At 41.5% G+C, this 17459-nt stretch overlaps 1 protein-coding gene across 2 annotated transcripts in view; it reads left to right on the top strand.

Annotated features, from left to right (window-relative positions):
- mon2 (MON2 homolog, regulator of endosome-to-Golgi trafficking) overlaps positions 1 to 4071 on the top strand; it is a 52408-nt gene extending 48337 nt beyond the window's left edge. For both annotated transcript variants that reach the window (XM_066724276.1, XM_066724274.1), the window contains 6 exons: positions 76 to 266; positions 630 to 690; positions 804 to 927; positions 1229 to 1436; positions 2508 to 2590; positions 3350 to 4071. In XM_066724276.1, coding sequence (XP_066580373.1) covers positions 76 to 266; positions 630 to 690; positions 804 to 927; positions 1229 to 1436; positions 2508 to 2590; positions 3350 to 3513 — 831 coding nt within the window. In that variant the 3' untranslated portion in view covers positions 3514 to 4071. The remainder of the gene's footprint in view (positions 1 to 75; positions 267 to 629; positions 691 to 803; positions 928 to 1228; positions 1437 to 2507; positions 2591 to 3349) is intronic.
- The last annotated feature ends 13388 nt before the right edge of the window (positions 4072 to 17459 follow it).

The raw sequence follows: 17459 nt of genomic DNA, 5'->3' as shown, positions 1-17459 counted from the left end.
TGGTAGACGCCCTACCATACAGAAGTGCAGTAATACAATACAAAATTCTGAAAGGTTTGTTTTCTCCTCATGCAGACATTGAGGATACCGCTGGGTCTGAAGTATGCCTGTCCTTCTGAAAGCACCTGGAAGCTGGCAGTGTCGTCCATGTTGAAGGTGTTGTCCATCGGGCTTCCGGTGGCACGGCAGCACGCTTCTTCTGGGAAATTTGAAACCATGTGGCCAGAACTTGCCCACGCATTTGAAGACTTCCTGTTCACTAAAAGGTAAATCTGCACATCCCTACCAGATAGACTAGAGCAGAGCTGTCCAGCCCTGGCCTCATAGGCACAGAATTATAGTACTAGCACTAGTACTATGCACTAGTACTATGTGCCCTGTTTCTTATCTTGATAAGGGAACTTTCCTATTTTCCTTCAGAAATTGGTTAAGCTATTTACAATGTGTTACCTCATGGGCAAGGTAAAGAGATGAAATGTATGTAAAGTACATTTGGGCACTTCTTCAGCTGTACAGAAACGTGTGCTAAATGAACCTCGGCTTTTTAAGATATTTTTAAATAATATATTAATATGGTGATGAACAATTAATATATGTTTAATAAACAATTACTTTTTTGTTTTATTTAGCACACCTCCAGATAATCTGTCTATTCAGGAATTTCAGAAAAATGAAGGCATCGATGTTGAGGTAAGAGGTTTTTTGACTGAACGGACTTCCGTGATGACTTCAATAGCATTTCCTGTGTGCATTCGGATTCATCTCTCTCCATGTAACCTCACCTTTGCTATTGTTTTTTGTAGGTTGTGCAACTCATCAGCACAGAGATTTTGCCTTTTGCAAACTTTATCCCCAAAGACTTTGTCGGACAGATCATGACAATGCTCAACAAAGGATCGATTCATTCTCAGTCTTCATCCTTCACAGGTAAAGATAGCTTATCACCCAGGGTTTTCGTTGGCTTGTTGCTCTTCAGCGATCCCTGGCACTCACTGGGTGCCTGTAGTGCTGACTGTGAGAGCTGCATTAGACCTCCCTCCATGCTGCAGATGGAAGTTGTAGGTCTGTTTTTTGGGCTGCGGACACAGTATAAAAAGAAATGCTTCCACATTCATTTTGCTGGTTCTTGACACTTGGTAAAATGCATGCATGACTAATCTGTTTGTTTTTGTTTGTTTTTGTTTTTTTGTTTGTTTGTTTGTTTGTGTTTGTATGTTTTACTCCACAGAAGCAGAGATTGACATTCGGATGAGAGAAGAATTTTCTAAAGTGTGTTTCGAGACACTGCTGCAGTTCTCGTTCAGCAACAAAGTGTCCACACCCCAGGAAGGTTACATCTCCAGAATGGCGCTCTCAGTGCTTTTGAAAAGGTCGCAGGATGTGCTGCATCGCTACGTTGAAGACGAGAGACTGAGCGGAAGGTGTCCACTCCCGAGGTAACTCACCGTAACTCACTCCATGTGATTTGAGGCAGAGATCTTTTACATCGGATGGCCTCCACGCACCCGACGCAATGTTATGTGTAGATGGTCAGCACAGTGAATTCACTGCAGAAACGCCAATATATGAAACAGAAAATGGCTGACAGCGATGAGGAAAAGCTGTTTTTTAAAGAAATGCTATTCCCTAGCCAACAAAGGCACCACACTTGACGTATTGAATAAAAGATCAGCTGTGGGCAAATTTCATGGATTAGTACAGGAACTCAAATTAGATTAAGCAAATATTTTGAGTGAAAGAACAGATGACTTGATTTGCACCTGGTGAGTAAACCCCATAATACTGTGTGATGTAATATCTTGTTTTAAAAATGCTTTGCAAAAGTACTTTCATGTACACCAAGTCATTTTCTCTTATATTTATATATATATGTAGTCAAATGAAAAAATAATTACAGTAAAGTATTTTCAGTTTGTATTCCTCAGTGAACAAATATTGAGGTATAGGAAGCCCCTAAGCTAAATTGCATGTGTCTCTATATAGAATAATTCAATAGTGTGAATTAATCTTTTAAATGAAGAAATGTATAGATTTAAAATACAATGTGATTTTAGTTTTACATTACACTTGGGTTTCACTTTGAATTACGTGTGTATATGAAACTAGCATGTATTCATGACATGTTCCACATTAGTTCACAGTATTTTCTATATTCAACATGAATGAATTATGATCAGCACCTTATTCCAAAGTGAGAAATGTTTCATAATACTTTCCAGTATGCATTTTAATTCTGGCCTGTTACTTTTCATGTGATGAGCTCCATATTATAAAGGGAAAACACTTTACACTGTTTTTGATAAATGTATCAGTGTTATAAATGTAAAGATTTAATATAGTTTGAGAAGAAGTGTGAATATTTCCATGTGACAACATGGCAGAAACCAATGAGATTAGAACACAAGTACATTCCATGAATCGAGTAAAAGCTGAACATTATTCCTCAAGGTCTGTCAGGTTGCATTTACATCAAAAGGTGCATTCAATGATCTTGGTTTCCTTTTTAGGCAACAAGTGACCGAAATCATCTTTGTTCTAAAAGCTATCAGTACTCTCATGGACTCTCTCAAAAAAACACAGCCGGAAAATGGTAAGCTAAACAAGTAAAAACAGCTTCTAAATGGTCTAAACTGTGACAGGAGAGGTGCTATACAGCTGTTTCTTTAACATAAGTTCTGTGAAGGGTCTCCAACATCTGTTTATGTGAGTAAACAAGGAGGATCGTTCGATATAATATAGAAAAATATCTCTTTAACTAAATCAATTAGCCTGTTGTATTAAATAATGCCATTAGTTGTGTGTGTGTGTGTAAAAATAAAAAAAGCGTGAAAATAGGATGGAGTATATTTGGAAGACATTTTCCCAAATGAAAATTATTTGATCAATGCACATTACCAGTGCTCACTTTACGGCTCTGAATAGTCACTTAGTCACATACATATACAGAAACTGGAAACTGCAAAGAAGCATGGGAAGAAGTGAAAAAACAATTAAATGGTTCTGAGAACAATTGTATGTGACATCATTGAAAGAGTGAAGATGTTAACAAGGCAGTAGGCTGGACACATTACAAGAACAGATGGACAAAAGCTATAGAATGGTTCCCAAGAAATTAAAAAAAGACCTCGAACATAACCACTAAAGAGATGGGAGGACTAAATAAGAAGCTTTGCTGGCGTGACCTGGCCTTTTGGGGAGGCCTTCATTGATTGATACAGGCTGATGATGATGATGATGAAATAAACACACACATACATATATAGATGGGGAAGATACAAAGTCGTATTTGTTCAGTGCGATTCATTTCATGGGGTTTAAACATGTTTTCTTTTTGTTTTCTTATCAACAGTGGATGGAAACACTTGGGCACAAGTCATTGCGTTGTATCCGACTCTTGTGGAGTGTATAACGTGCTCCTCTTCTGAAGTCAGCTCAGCATTAAAAGAAGCACTGGGTCCTTTCAAAGACTTCATGCAGCCACCAGTGACCAAAGTACAAAATGGAGAGTCGTGACCCTTCGTGTCATAAACAGAAGGCAGCATTTTTATGAAGGAAGTAAGAGTTTCCTGACAATAACACATGGACTGTTTATTCAGCACCGGCCTGTAAAACAGACTGAAACCCGGGGCAACTGTGAGGAACAGCCCTAACAAAAAATCTGACAGATATCAAATGTAAACTCATATACAAGTGAATGACTGAATAAGACTGGCTGGACTTATGTATTAACTGCTACAGTAAAAAAAAACTAAAACATGCAGTGTTTTCTGAAAGGAGGGGTAATTGTACAGTGTGTGGTGATAGTGTTAATGATGTAATTAAGAATAAAGTATTGGGGCGTTATTGATCTTTAAAAAAAAAAAAAAAAAAAAAAAAGGAAAATAAAATAAAAAAAGGTCTTTTGTGCACTTTTTCAACTGCAAAATACATTTGGGAGTTTTATGCAAGATCTTACTGTAACATTCCATGTAATCTTTAGCCAGCCTGGGAAGGGATGTACTTGTGTGTGTAAAATAAATGGTACAGTTCTATAAAAAGTGCTTCTTTTTCATTAAAAATGTAGAGATGTAACCAAGGATTCAGATTATCTTGCCTTTATCTAGAAGGTACATTTGTAGTGTCAGAGAAAAGATGCCTCGCAGTAAGTCATACATCTGGTCCAGTTATGTGATAAAACTGACTGCATGATGTTTTCAGTGCATTAATTTCATCAGGCCCGTGTGAAATTGTGGCACTATGTCTCTGTGTACGCCTGCTTATTACATTTGTTTTTTCACACACAAGATAGGAAGTTGGTAGTTGTTTATAAATATATAGAAACTGAGGGAGAAATAAAAAAGCTGCCTGTTGCTACATTATTCCCAGTTTTACTTTATTACTTGGCACTGGGACGAAAGTTAATTTCCTGTGAGCAGTGTTTTTGTAGGCCCATGATTAGTACTCCCTCAAATAGCATAAAGGTGCGTTTTGCAAAAGATTAATTCTCTTGGTTCCAATACCAATCTTCTAATGGTGTCAGACGATGCTACAGACAGTGTTATGAGACATTAGGGATGTCATCAGTCAAATCTTTTTGTATGACCAAAATGCTTCTGAAGTTCACAAGCATGCATTAGTTTAGAATAGGAAAACCTGCTCCTGTTTTGTAAATACACAGCAATAATAACTCATATATATGAGTTATAATTATTGGGTATTATTACAGATATAAAGAAAATCCGCTACCAAATGAATCTGTTTATTGTGCATGAACGCAGTATTGAGTGCTGTATTCGAATTGGGCTGGTCCTCAAAACTCAATTTCCCAGAAGCCACTGCGCTCTGGTCTGCTACGTGGGGCTGTACGCCCTGTCTGACGTTTCCCGCGAATTTTATCCGGAGTAGATCAGAGAGCCGAGCCAGAAGAGCGCTGCGCTCCCGGGAGGAGGGGACGCGCCGGGGAGACACCGGTCCTGGTCGCCGCGCTGCCGCCAGCAGATGGACACTTAAGGGGATCGTGGGAGATGGTAGGCGTCCGACACGGCGGCTCTCTCATAGCAGAGGGGGAAAGCCGTGGCTGTGGGAGAGAGGGCCGGCATGGCGGGCTGCAGAGCCGCCCGGGTGGAGAGGGAAGGGGGCGCAGGGAGCGCGAATGATGGAGCCGGGAATTAGAAATGAAGCAGCCGAGCGAAAATGGCAATCCGGCCCAGCAGCGCTCTGCCCGGCGTGTGGGCAGCATTGAGCACCGTTTGCTGTAGCTTGGTGTGTATGTATAGATGAGTGTGTGTGTATATAATATATATAATGTGAAATCTGGTAATTACTAGCAATTTTCTTCATATTTAAGCAATATCACATTGGTTTTAAAAATGAGGACGAGTTGCAAATGCAGCCGGATAAATAGAAGTAAAACCTACAGCCGCCCGCGTCCTTTGTTCATCTGTAACCCCGAAAAGCGGGTCGGATGGCGGCCGAGCCGGGGCTGTTCCTCCGACTTCCCCGCGTCTCCCGCCCGCCCGCCTGCGGCTGCAGCGCACACGTGTCCGGCGCCGGGCGGGTCGGGAGCCGGGGACGGGGGGTCGGGGGAGGCGGCTGCAGCGCGTCGCTCTCTTGCTCCGCAGTGAGGAGTGCGTGTCGTGGCCGCCGGGGAGTGTAACGGGTTGTAGCGGCTTCAATTCGGTGCATTGCTTTCGTTTCGGATTCAAACCAGATCGCACCAGCTAATAATGCGCATCGTGTCCAGCACTCGACAGCAGCCGCTCATCCTGCATGTTTTATATTGTGTCGAGAGGGCCGGCGCTGCTGCGGGTGTGTGCGGCACTGGCGCAGTCTCAGAAGCGGGGCGCTGTGTGCGAGCGGCGGGTCAGGCGAGGAGAGGGCAGCGGGGGGCGGGGCTTCCCTCCTCTCCTCTCCTCTCCTTTTTTTCTTCTTCCCTTCTTTCTTTTCCTCCCTCTCTACTGCGCACCCCCGCAGGGACGGTGTGGGCCGCTTGAGCACCAGGCTCCTGGCTGAGGTAGTAGTTTGTGCTGTTGGTCGGGCTGTGACTCTGCCCGCTATGGAGATGACTGCGCAAGCTACTGCCTTGCCAGAGCTGGTGATGCGCTGCAGACGGAGCGGGAGCGGCCGCGGGATCCCTTTGTTTATCCGCGGCTCCACACGACGACCACGACCATCTTTTTGCGTTTGGTTTTCCATCTCTCTCTATATTTTTATTCTCTCTAGAAAATGTGACGATTTCCTTAAACTGATGTTTCATTGATGAGCCTGATTTGGTGCCGAACGTTTTCAGAGCATGCAAGTCATTATTACATGTGCATGCCTACACATGCCCTTACTGTTTTTAAAGATGAAAAATAGTAAATGCAAAAATGTATATCAACGTGCAACCACACATCTATATGTATGGTGGTTGGGTCTTCATTGTAGATCGACTGCATATCAAGTTTTTTTTTTTTTTTTTGAATGTCACTGTGGTTTTGTGCATGTGCTGTTTATGCACTGCGTAGACCTTGCTGTTGTGTAGTTAAACCCTTAAAACACATTTAATAAAGCTGTCAATGACTGAACATTTTATGCTTCTAGAGTTTCATGATTTAAAAGCCCAATTCCTCGGCCCAGGCTAGGATTCCTGCTCCCTTGATGAAGTTCCTTATTTCTTTTTGACAGTTTGACAAACTTAATAAACAAGCCGCCGTCTGAGGTGATGGGTGAGCAGGGAAACCTGCAGCCGGCTTCCATTCATCTAAAGGATCTGATTTCACCCTAAGGCTGTGTGGCTGTTGCACCCGTCTGTTAATTATGTAGGTCAGGGGATGCTGAGTTTAAAGAGAAGCTCAATGTGGTTTACTATGAGATTAGTTTAACTATTTTAAATCAAGTGTTTATGGTTTTGTTTCTTGTTTTGGGGGGAGGGGTTATCTGAATTAAATAAAGATGCAATTTTTCACAATCATTCACACATTGTTCCCCTTTTACCTCCTTGGATATTCTCAGTGTAGATCATTTGATTGAATGAGCCTTTCCCTTCATTTAGAAAAGGACATTTTGGCTGCTAGAGGTTAACGTTAAATTAATATTTAATACAGCTTTATTGGTGTAGCCGGGCTAAATGCATTCAGCTCTTACTGTCCTATTTACAGAAAATATAATAATTTAGGCTGGAGTGCTGGCTGATGTCATAGAAGCACTTTCAGAATACATTGCATCTATAGGTCTTGCACAAGTTACTTTAAACCAATATTTATTAACTGTTGCATGGTAATATACATGCAATTAGTTAATATGAAATTTTGTGTATGTATAAATCTATACACTGAACAGAAATATAAGTGTAACATGCAACAATTGCAAATGTTACTAGAGTTACAGTCCACATAAGGAAAACAGTCAATTGAAATAAATTAATTAGGCCCTAATCTGTGGATTTCAAGTGTTGAGGGAGCGTGTGATTGGCTGCTGACAGCAGGAATGTCCACCAGAGCTGCAGTCGTCCTTTGCCAGGGTCTGGACCCGACGAGCCACAGAGGAGCTTCCCCGAGACGCTTTCTGACCGTTTGTGCAAGATTCTTCAGTTGTGCAAACCTACAGTTTCGTCAGCTGTTGGGGGGGGCTGGTCTCCAACGATCCTGAAGGTGAAGAAGCTGGATGTGGAGTCCTTGGATGGTGTGGTGACACGTGGTCTGTGGTTGTGAGGCCAGTTGGATGTTCTGCCAAATTCTCTAAAATGACGTTGGAGGCGGCTTATGGTAGAAATGAACTTTAAATTCTCTGGCAACAGCTCTAGTGGACATTCCTGCTGTCAGCAGCCAATCACTCGCTCCCTCAACACTGAGACACCTGTGGCCTTTTACTGTCCCCAGCACAAGGTGCACCTGTGTAACGATCATGCTGTTTAATCAGCTTCTTGATCTGCTGCACTTGTCGGGTGGAGGGATTAACTTCATGCTCACTAACAGGGATGTAAACAAATTTGTGCACAAAATCTGAGATTTAAACTATTTGTCCGTATGGGAAATTTCTGGGGTCATGAAACATGGGACCAACACTTTTCATGTTGCCTTTATATTTTTGTTCAGTGTGTGTGTATGTGTGTGTGTGTATATATATATATATATATATATATATATACACTCACCTAAAGGATTATTAGGAACACCTGTTCAATTTCTCATTAATGCAATTATCTAACCAACCAATCACATGGCAGTTGCTTCAATGCATTTAGGGGTGTGGTCCTGGTCAAGACAATCTCCTGAACTACAAACTGAATGTCTGAATGGGAAAGAAAGGTGATTTAAGCAATTTTGAGCGTGGCATGGTTGTTGGTGCCAAACGGGCCGGTCTGAGTATTTCACAATCTGCTCAGTTACTGGGATTTTCATGCACAACCATTTCTAGGGTTTACAAAGAATGGTGTGAAAAGGGAAAAACATCCAGTATGCGGCAGTCCTGTGGGCGAAAATGCCTTGTTGATGCTAGAGGTCAGAGGAGAATGGGCCGACTGATTCAAGCTGATAGAAGAGCAACTTTGACTGAAATAAGCACTCGTTACATCCGAGGTATGCAGCAAAGCATTTGTGAATCCACAACACGTACAACCTTGAGGCGGATGGGCTACAACAGCAGAAGACCCCACCGGGTACCAGTCATCTCCACTACAAATAGGAAAAAGAGGCTACAATTTGCACAAGCTCACCAAAATTGGACAGTTGAAGACTGGAAAAATGTTGCCTGGTCTGATGAGTCTCGATTTCTGTTGAGACATTCAGATGGTAGAGTCAGAATTTGGCGTAAACAGAATGAGAACATGGATCCATCATGGCTTGTTACCACTGTGCAGGCTGGTGGTGGTGGTGTAATGGTGTGGGGGATGTTTTCTTGGCACACTTTAGGCCCCTTAGTGCCAATTGGGCATCGTTTAAATGCCACGGCCTACCTGAGCATTGTTTCTGACCATGTCCATCCCTTTATGACCACCATGTACCCATCCTCTGATGGCTACTTCCAGCAGGATAATGCACCATGTCACAAAGGTCGAATCATTTCAAATTGGTTTCTTGAACATGACAATGAGTTCACTGTACTAAACTGGCCCCCACAGTCACCAGATCTCAACCCAATAGAGCATCTTTGGGATGTGGTGGAATGGGAGCTTCGTGCCCTGGATGTGCATCCCACAAATCTCCATCAGCTGCAAGATGCTATCCTATCAATATGGGCCAACATTTCTAAAGAATGCTTTCAGCACCTTGTTGAATCAATGCCACGTAGAATTAAGGCAGTTCTGAAGGCGAAAGGGGGTCAAACACAGTATTAGTATGTTGTTCCTAATAATCCTTTAGGTGAGTGTATATGTATGTATATGTATATAATAATTGAAGTACATGAAGACAGCAATACATATGTATTTGTTAACAAACCACATAATTCATAAGTAGTTTTTCTTTAGTCCTTCCCAAATACATGACATTGTGCATGAAATGTACCACTCTCTTCTCATAGCTGATAAGAAACAACGAACTCGTTTATGTAATTGTACCATTTGTCTCGCAAACCTAAAGTAGTACAAAAGAGGTGGGCGTATGGTAATTTATAAGCCCATTTGTGTTACTCATAGATACATTGTTGCATCTATTAATAATATTCTTTTCTTAATAAGTGCAAAGCATTTTAATGAGCAGCTTGTCCCATTAGTAATTCCATAAGGGTTATTTCAGCAGTGCTGCAGAAAGTTAAATGAGATTTAGCTCTGCTGTTCACATATCAAAAAAGGTTTCCTGCTCATGTCAGTGCCAAAGTTGTCATACTGGAAACCAGCAGACCTCATCCCAGAAAGGGTTGCAGGAAACATCATCGTGGTGTCACCCCGCATTGGCAGTGGATGTACTCTTTGCTGCCATAGGGTTTGTGGAAGAGTTCTCGTTTCCTCGATGCCGTGAATCAGCGTTTCTGACCAAATTACTCAAACTGCATATTATAATTAATGTAATATCAGCAAATAATCCTTGGGGTCACACAACAGAACTGAGTTAGAATCGATTTGGTCTCATAACATAACCCCAGTGTTGTTTTTTCTTGTTTTCAATTTGTGGCATTGTATATTTTCCACCCACAAACCAAACATGTCTCTTTTGTTTGTGTCATTGAAACAAGGAGCGAATTATGGTTTTAATGTACTTTCGTAACAAAGTACTAATTAATTACAGTCCCCTGGCGTGTTTTCTGTGGATTGAAACATTCATTACATTTCAGTTCAAAAAAATATGTTTACCACAGTAATACTTATACTAAACCTGTGTACGTACTAGCAAAGTCAACATTATAAAAGTGATTTTTAAAGGGAAAATATAGTGAGTTAGATAGTTACACAGCGCTGTGACTCATGTGTGAATTAAAACTATATTACCCGGAACATTTGTTACCACCATAGTCCTACAGTGTTTGCATACTTTTTTCTTACATGTCCTGGCAGCAGAGCACAAAGTGCAAGTGTCATCAGTGCCTTCCCTCTTTATACTGGTGTATCACTTGGCTCTGAATAAAATAAATTGTGCAGTAATCATACATAATATGTCAGATATTTAAGGAAACCTGTACTGATTTCGTACGTAATAAAATCCAGCAAAACCAGGAAGTTGAACTCTCAAATATAAGAAGGTTCTTCCTCAGGTATGATGGCACACAGAGCAGACCCCAGTATGAACAATGACTTCCCTGTTGATGTTTACACCCCCTGTCCCGACGTGCACCTCTAAAGGCATGCTGTAGGAATTTATACACAGGCTTCGGAGTTTGACAGGTGGCACAGATTGTTACTATGCACATCTTCTTACGAGTGAGAATATATGTTACAATACTGGTTTATAACAACATATTTAATACCTTTAACAGAAATGCGGTACATGATTTGTATTGCTGTGCCCCTTTTCATCCCTTGGTAATTGTGAATCCCAGCCCATTTGTACCTTATGGTACGTTTCTTCGGATCATGGTTAGACAGCAGTGCGCCTCTCAGTGTGAGATGTACTGCGACTTCTCGCCTGGACCAGAGAGCACTCGCCCAGCGGGAACGCGTTCTCTTGGCAGCCTGCAAACCAGACAGATGAGTCTGGCTTTGCTGTCATTTCCACATATTCTCAATTTTCCTATTTTTTTCTTCATACTAAGTAATACTTATTTGGCAGATTTTCACACATGCTATGTGATTACCCAGTGGACCTGTGGATATCCCTGCACCACCTGCACTGTTGTGTTGCACAAAGCCAGCAGCTGCATAAAAAACAGATCACTGCATAAAGCAGGTAAGCGGAGAGATGTAACAGGAATTGATGCGACAGCCACATTAGAAGCTAGGATGCTCTCGGCACAGTCTTCCAGGTCTACCTACATGTGAAAAAGTAGGCCTCCACCGTAGAGACAAGGAGGTGGTCAAGGGAACACAACTGATATGGATTTCCTGGCCTAAGCAAGAAGCCATGGAGTTGACCAGTCACATACATGGTGAAAATGTTCACAACCAGCCAAAGCTAAGTGTTCATGCCGTTATTTGATTGAAAAGTCAACCATCTTTCAACAACCTGGATTCCGTAGATTTTTTCATTGTCGTGGTTTTTTTCCTTGACTAGGGAATCTCATTGCTGCGCAGTGGGTGATACCATGCTGTTAAATTCAGCTACCAGCAAACCACATCCAGTTAGTCACGCACCAATACTATCTGCTGAACCGACTTCACGTTGGCTTCATGGGGAGGAGAATGTCTCCAGGCAGCTGCATAAACCAAGTGGATGAAACTGAATTATTTTCACTATCGATCGACAGCTCAGACCTGTGGGTGGGGATACAACCCCCTGCCTCTTTTTTCGGTTTCAAACGTAGGAGCCCGCATAGCCAGTGTCACAAATTACGAGTTGTACCCTAACATGTTTTGATTCTAAATACCAACCTGGGGTGAGGGACTGTGGACAGGTGGTATCCATTCAGTAACTATAGGGTTAATACTAGTTGGTTGAATAGCCCGTTTCCTGTTTCCTGTTTTGTTTGGTATTATTGTGTGTCATTCATGCGATGATTTAAGATCACACTGACATGAACCACAGTAGACCAGAATCCTACCAGGAAACGCACTCTAGTAAAGCTGAAACGTGACCGATGGAAGGCACACGCTGAAGTGGGTCATCTCCCCTCCATGGCGCTGTTGTCCTGGGCCCGGTTTGGTGAGCGCAGAAGGTGAGTCTCCAGATATAAACTAACAAGAAGAGCAGGGAAGCGCTGGGCCTGTCATGCGCATGATCAGTCTTCTGGTGACATTCCCATTTCAGCTTGGCAAAAATAAATCAGTTTCAGGCTATTAAACCTGAGGCAATAAATTAGAGCTCTCTGTTTATAGCCCCTTGTGGAAAAATTCACATGCTAAGATTATCATCACAGCTGCACGCTTGGAGCTGCAACCTCAGAGCAGACCTGCACGTAAACCATGCATTTTTTGAATGCTTTAAGATTACTGATCTGCTTTTTTTCTTTTCCCTCCTCATTTTACATAAGATGTACAAGATGGAGAAAGAAAGGGACAACAAATCTCAGCCCATCACAACTAATTACTGTTTCAGTTGTGCCCAGCTGTTCAGATGGCATCCCTGTGAGATTTGTGATCTATTCCCAGGCCCAGGTAGTCCATCTGCACAGTGCCAGGAGACTATTTACAAGGGGAGGTTAGGCCAGCGATTGCTCAGATGGGAAAGTCATTTCTCTGCCTAGATTTTATTATTAAACATCTTTTCACTCAGGTCGGGGAACAGCAGGCTGGCTGACTACAGCAGAGGGCTGGACCACAGCCAGCCAGTGAAATTACTGTGCCGATGAAGGATTGCCTACTTCCATTTTAACCTTTCACCGTTCTACCGTTTTACCACCATTAGCATACAGAGAAAAGGGAAATACGAGACAAAGAGTGAAAGGGATAGCTGAAGGGGCCCACCTGCCTTACTGTGGGAGGGCACACTTTTCTGGGATAAATAAATACATAAATAATAGAGAAAAAAAATACACATTGGCACATTTGAAAAACCCTGGATTCTTTTGTTTTCCCAGATATCTGTAACTGTAGATGTTAAGAAGATGTATTCATGTTGAACAACTCTCTGGGGAATGTTATGCCAACCTAAAGTACATTATATATATGCATATATAAATAAATTACCAACTGGTTAATTTCAATTTTGGTGTGTCCGTTTAAAACAGTTGAATATTCTGATGTGTTTTCTGAATATTGAAATACTGATAGAGATTTTCTTTCGGGATTCGTGTAGTGCCAAATGAGGTGAACACTTCTCTTGGATTAAGCATTCGAGGTAAGGAGCTGGCGCTCTCAAACCTCTTCCTTCAGTTGGCTTTACCTTGCCACTTCTTTTGGTAATTTATGACAGTATCACTTCCCAAATCCCTTTAAATATGCAGCTAATTATGTACAGTTGCCTTTCGAGGCAGTATGATTTCTTTTGAAAGCATTTGGTGACCTTCACAAGCCTCCCACGCAGAGCCTGACTCTGCAAAATGTGTGTGTGTCAGTGCCGAGTTATCTGGACAACACACAAGGTACGCTGCCAAATGAATCATCCTGGCTGCATGCAAAATCGCTGGCATTAGGGGTGGCAAGATGGCTCTGCGTTCACCAGCCCACCCCAGCTTTTATAACTGCTTCGGTCGGGCACTGAGATCCCTCGCTTCTCTTTGAATGTGTGCGGAGTGGGATGTTTTTAGCTTGCTACTCCCAGAAGGCCTTGTATAAATATAAAATGTTTTTTTGTGTGTCTTTTACGAGAAGAAAACTTCACTCGCTGGCGGTGTACTCATAATGTAATGTGCTATCACTGCACAGCGATTCTACAAGAAGCTGGTCTTGGGATTTTCCTGTTTCCCAAGGGGGGTGTACTGATACACAGAAATGTCTGTTTCTATTGGCAACGATGGTGTTAGGAAACAGGCCTGTAGCACATTTCAGTGCTGGTAGTGAGTGAAATGAGACAATTTCATTTATGGTTTGCAATAGGAGGTTGACACTTAAGTGATTGGATTAAGGAGAGATTGATATAGGGGTACATGGAAGGGAGACGGAGAGGGACACTATGAGAGCCACCCACATGCTCACACTTTTACTGCATCCCTTCCTGACTTCTTTACACTTTGTTGAATACTGAGTGTCGGCAGATTCCAGATCACATCTGCTGATACATTTTCCTGATGTGCCAAATAAACCGACCACTGTATCCTGTTTTAGAAAAGCTTACCAGAATTGTATGTGTCCTCATGTCGTAGCAGGAAATCGGACGATATGAAATATTCCCGAAATATTAGACGGCTAACTTTTTTTCAGTGCTTCCCTTTCATTCTTTCTTTCTAGGATATTCTAGAATGGCTAAAGAGCAAGATGTGTGAATCTCACCACACTCTTCACCTCACCTTCAGTCTCATCCTTGAATTGGAGGTGTCGCTAACCTCGGGCTAAAAAAGCAGTTTATTATCCAAACCTATCATCCCTGATCTTGTCAAGCGCCAGCCTTTTCTGTCCTACATTTGATAAAGTTGTCTCAGAGTTTGGAGCTCTGTAAAAGCCTGTCTTTTGAGCTTCCGCAAACTATTCTGCTTCTGTGTGGGATCAGCGTTCTTGGAAGCGAGAACTACTGCTGATTCACTGATAGTCTTGTGAGTAAATACTATCGGTTCTTCTGAGCTCTCATGACACAATGCACACATGTTTTCTAAATCTGTGCACCAGCCTGGGGAATACATGTGCTGTCAGCGTTTACAATCCACACGTCACATCGGCATTTCTCTCACATGACAGAGACCAGAGAGCTCAGATTTAAACTGTAGAGGCTCAGAGTCAAAGAAGTTACTAAATAAAAACCTTTTCACTGAATAAACAATACATGCCGTTTCTCTCGACTAAATGTCCAGTCAGTGGATGGTAGTGACATGATTTTACTGAATCTATCATGATACTCTAAGCCAGGATGTGGGACACTGATTTCAGCAACACGATTGAGATCTGATGCATTCTGGGTAATCCTATTGTTCAGTCCAGTAGACCACTCAGTGCAGTCGATTCGTTGAGTTGTGTGTTACCAATCACATTGTCCATTTACTAAAGGTATGGTGGCTTTGTTTCATGGTTAAACTGTTTGATTTGTGCAGCTTGGCGTCGATGTGTCAGGTAAAGTGCTTTTCCAGCCCTGTGTTGTTGGCTCACCAAAGGATTAAGAGGAGAATGTATTGTTCTGTGGAAACCTGAGATTGGGAATGTGTTTCCACAGCATCTCAGAGGGACAGAGACTGAATTCAAGTCTCTGGATTCTTTATCGAGGCGATGGAATTAGCTGGTTAATGGCAGCTTTAAAACAGTTGACTGTTTTAGCTAGGGCTATCCTCTCTCTGCTCGGGGGGTCAGGGCTTTCTTCTTAAATGCTGGGATTCTGGCAGAGTAGTGATGGGAAGGCAAAGCTATTCCAAGGTAGCGATCAGTCTTTGGCCTCTGTGCAGGAGGTCTGGTTTATGCTCTCACTGATTCCTGTTGTTCAGTTTCTGGGTAGCTGAGATGTCATCTGTTGGGATAGTTGACTTTTTGTCAATGCCACCTTTCTTATTATTGTACATGAAATATGTAGATGTACAAGAGAATGGAATAAGCCTGATTTGGGTGGACCAGACAACTTCCCCTGGTCCCTGGGATGGTGCATCACATATAAATAGAGGCACACAGAGAGGAAGATATGAAGCTGTTTGTCAGGATTTTATGCATACATAAGAGTGTATATATACTTTTATTTTGGAGTAGCCACTGCTTTGTTCATTCACTCATTCTTGGGTCTGTTATTTCTCAGTTACAAACTTTAGCATGCTCTTTCCCGCTAATTAACCAATCAACACAAAACATGCTTCCAAGAACTGTCCTAAGATTAAGGTTCTCTATTTCTTGTGGGTTTTTTTTGTGGTTTGCTGTTATAATCCAATCTTCTTGTCACTCAGTCTTGTCCTTCTCTAAAGTAGGGATGTCTGAATAGTGTATAAGTACAGTATTTTTGCAATCTCATTGACATTATAGCCCTGTTACAGTAATGGCATGATTGTTGTCCAGGTTTCTGTTTTCTTCCTGCTTTCCTGTTACTTGGTTGGGAGTGTTTTTGTACAGTAGTTGGCAGTAACTTTGTTGCTCATTGGTCAGTTTCTTAATGGTTCTTGGGGTTGAATTTATTACCTCATGGTGTTGCTCAACAGGAAGCTGTTCCTCATCTGGTTTGGCATTTAAAAGGTGTAATTATTCACTAGTCAGGGTCAAGGAAAAAACCAGGAGCTGACTCCCTGCTTTTGTGTATGCTGTCAGAAACCTTTAGGTCATTTACAAAAACGTATATTTATTCTTGATGGGTAAGACATTAAGTCTGGCTGATTATGCTGGTGGTTGTATTTGAGTAAGATACAGGGAGTGTGTGTGAGATATTGTGTGGAAATCCATCCAGAGAAAATTTAAGGAAGAAGCAGATTTCAGATTTTGAGGGAAAAAAGTCATCTTTTTTTTGTTAATGAACTTACACACTTCAAAACCCCTTTGACTTTTTAGGCTTTCTCGGGATACAATTAATGGAGGTCCAAAATGTCTTAAACATTTCAACACCTTTACATTTGTTTAATTCTAGTTTCATTTTATTTTTCTTTCTTTATCTGCTACATACACCACATTATATTATATATACTATTATATATTTATTTTCTTAAAAACAAAACTGCTATCCAACTTCCAGAGTGGGACACAGATGTGAAAGCTGGTAATCTGAAAATGGTGAGGATGAAAGCTACCAGAGAAGAGAGAGCTGAAGGGGGTTGGCACCTTCACAAAAACAGAAATCCATCTTCAAATAACCATTGCCCCCCAGCAATGTGCGAAATTACACACACACGCAACAGCCAGGCTGCATTGAAACAGACAAAGCACTGAACAAATCTCAGTGAAGAGCCCCCTTTTCTGTTTCTGGTGCCAATTGTGTTTCCAGTGTTTTTCCTAGAGACCAGCAGAACAAGATTTCTAGTTATGGTGAAAGGGCAGTCAGTGTAAAAAGTAAAATGATCTGTTTGTTAAAAGGAACATCCAGAATCCCCCTTTTAATGCGTGTCTATAAATTATATATAGTATAATGGTCCTCCTTTTTCCAATTGGAATGAGAATTTCACCTATATTCCACTGTATATAATCATCAATACATCTTTAATTTTAGTTATATTTCTAGTTATTTGTATTGATATTAAATTTGTGTATTTGTGTTAAATGTACATAGTTCATCTTGTACTATACATTGTATTATATTGCACACTCTCTAGTTCTACAGCACTATAATGAGTTTCCTGTTTAGTTCAGGTACTGTTATTGGAACTATTTACATATTCTCTGCATTTACTTAAACTACGCATTAGCTGCCCCTAAATAGAAAAAT

The sequence above is a fragment of the Amia ocellicauda genome, chromosome 15 (assembly GCF_036373705.1).
Source record: "Amia ocellicauda isolate fAmiCal2 chromosome 15, fAmiCal2.hap1, whole genome shotgun sequence".
NCBI classification, from domain to species: Eukaryota; Metazoa; Chordata; class Actinopteri; order Amiiformes; family Amiidae; genus Amia; species Amia ocellicauda.
This window is presented reverse-complemented; position numbering and strand designations above follow the sequence as displayed.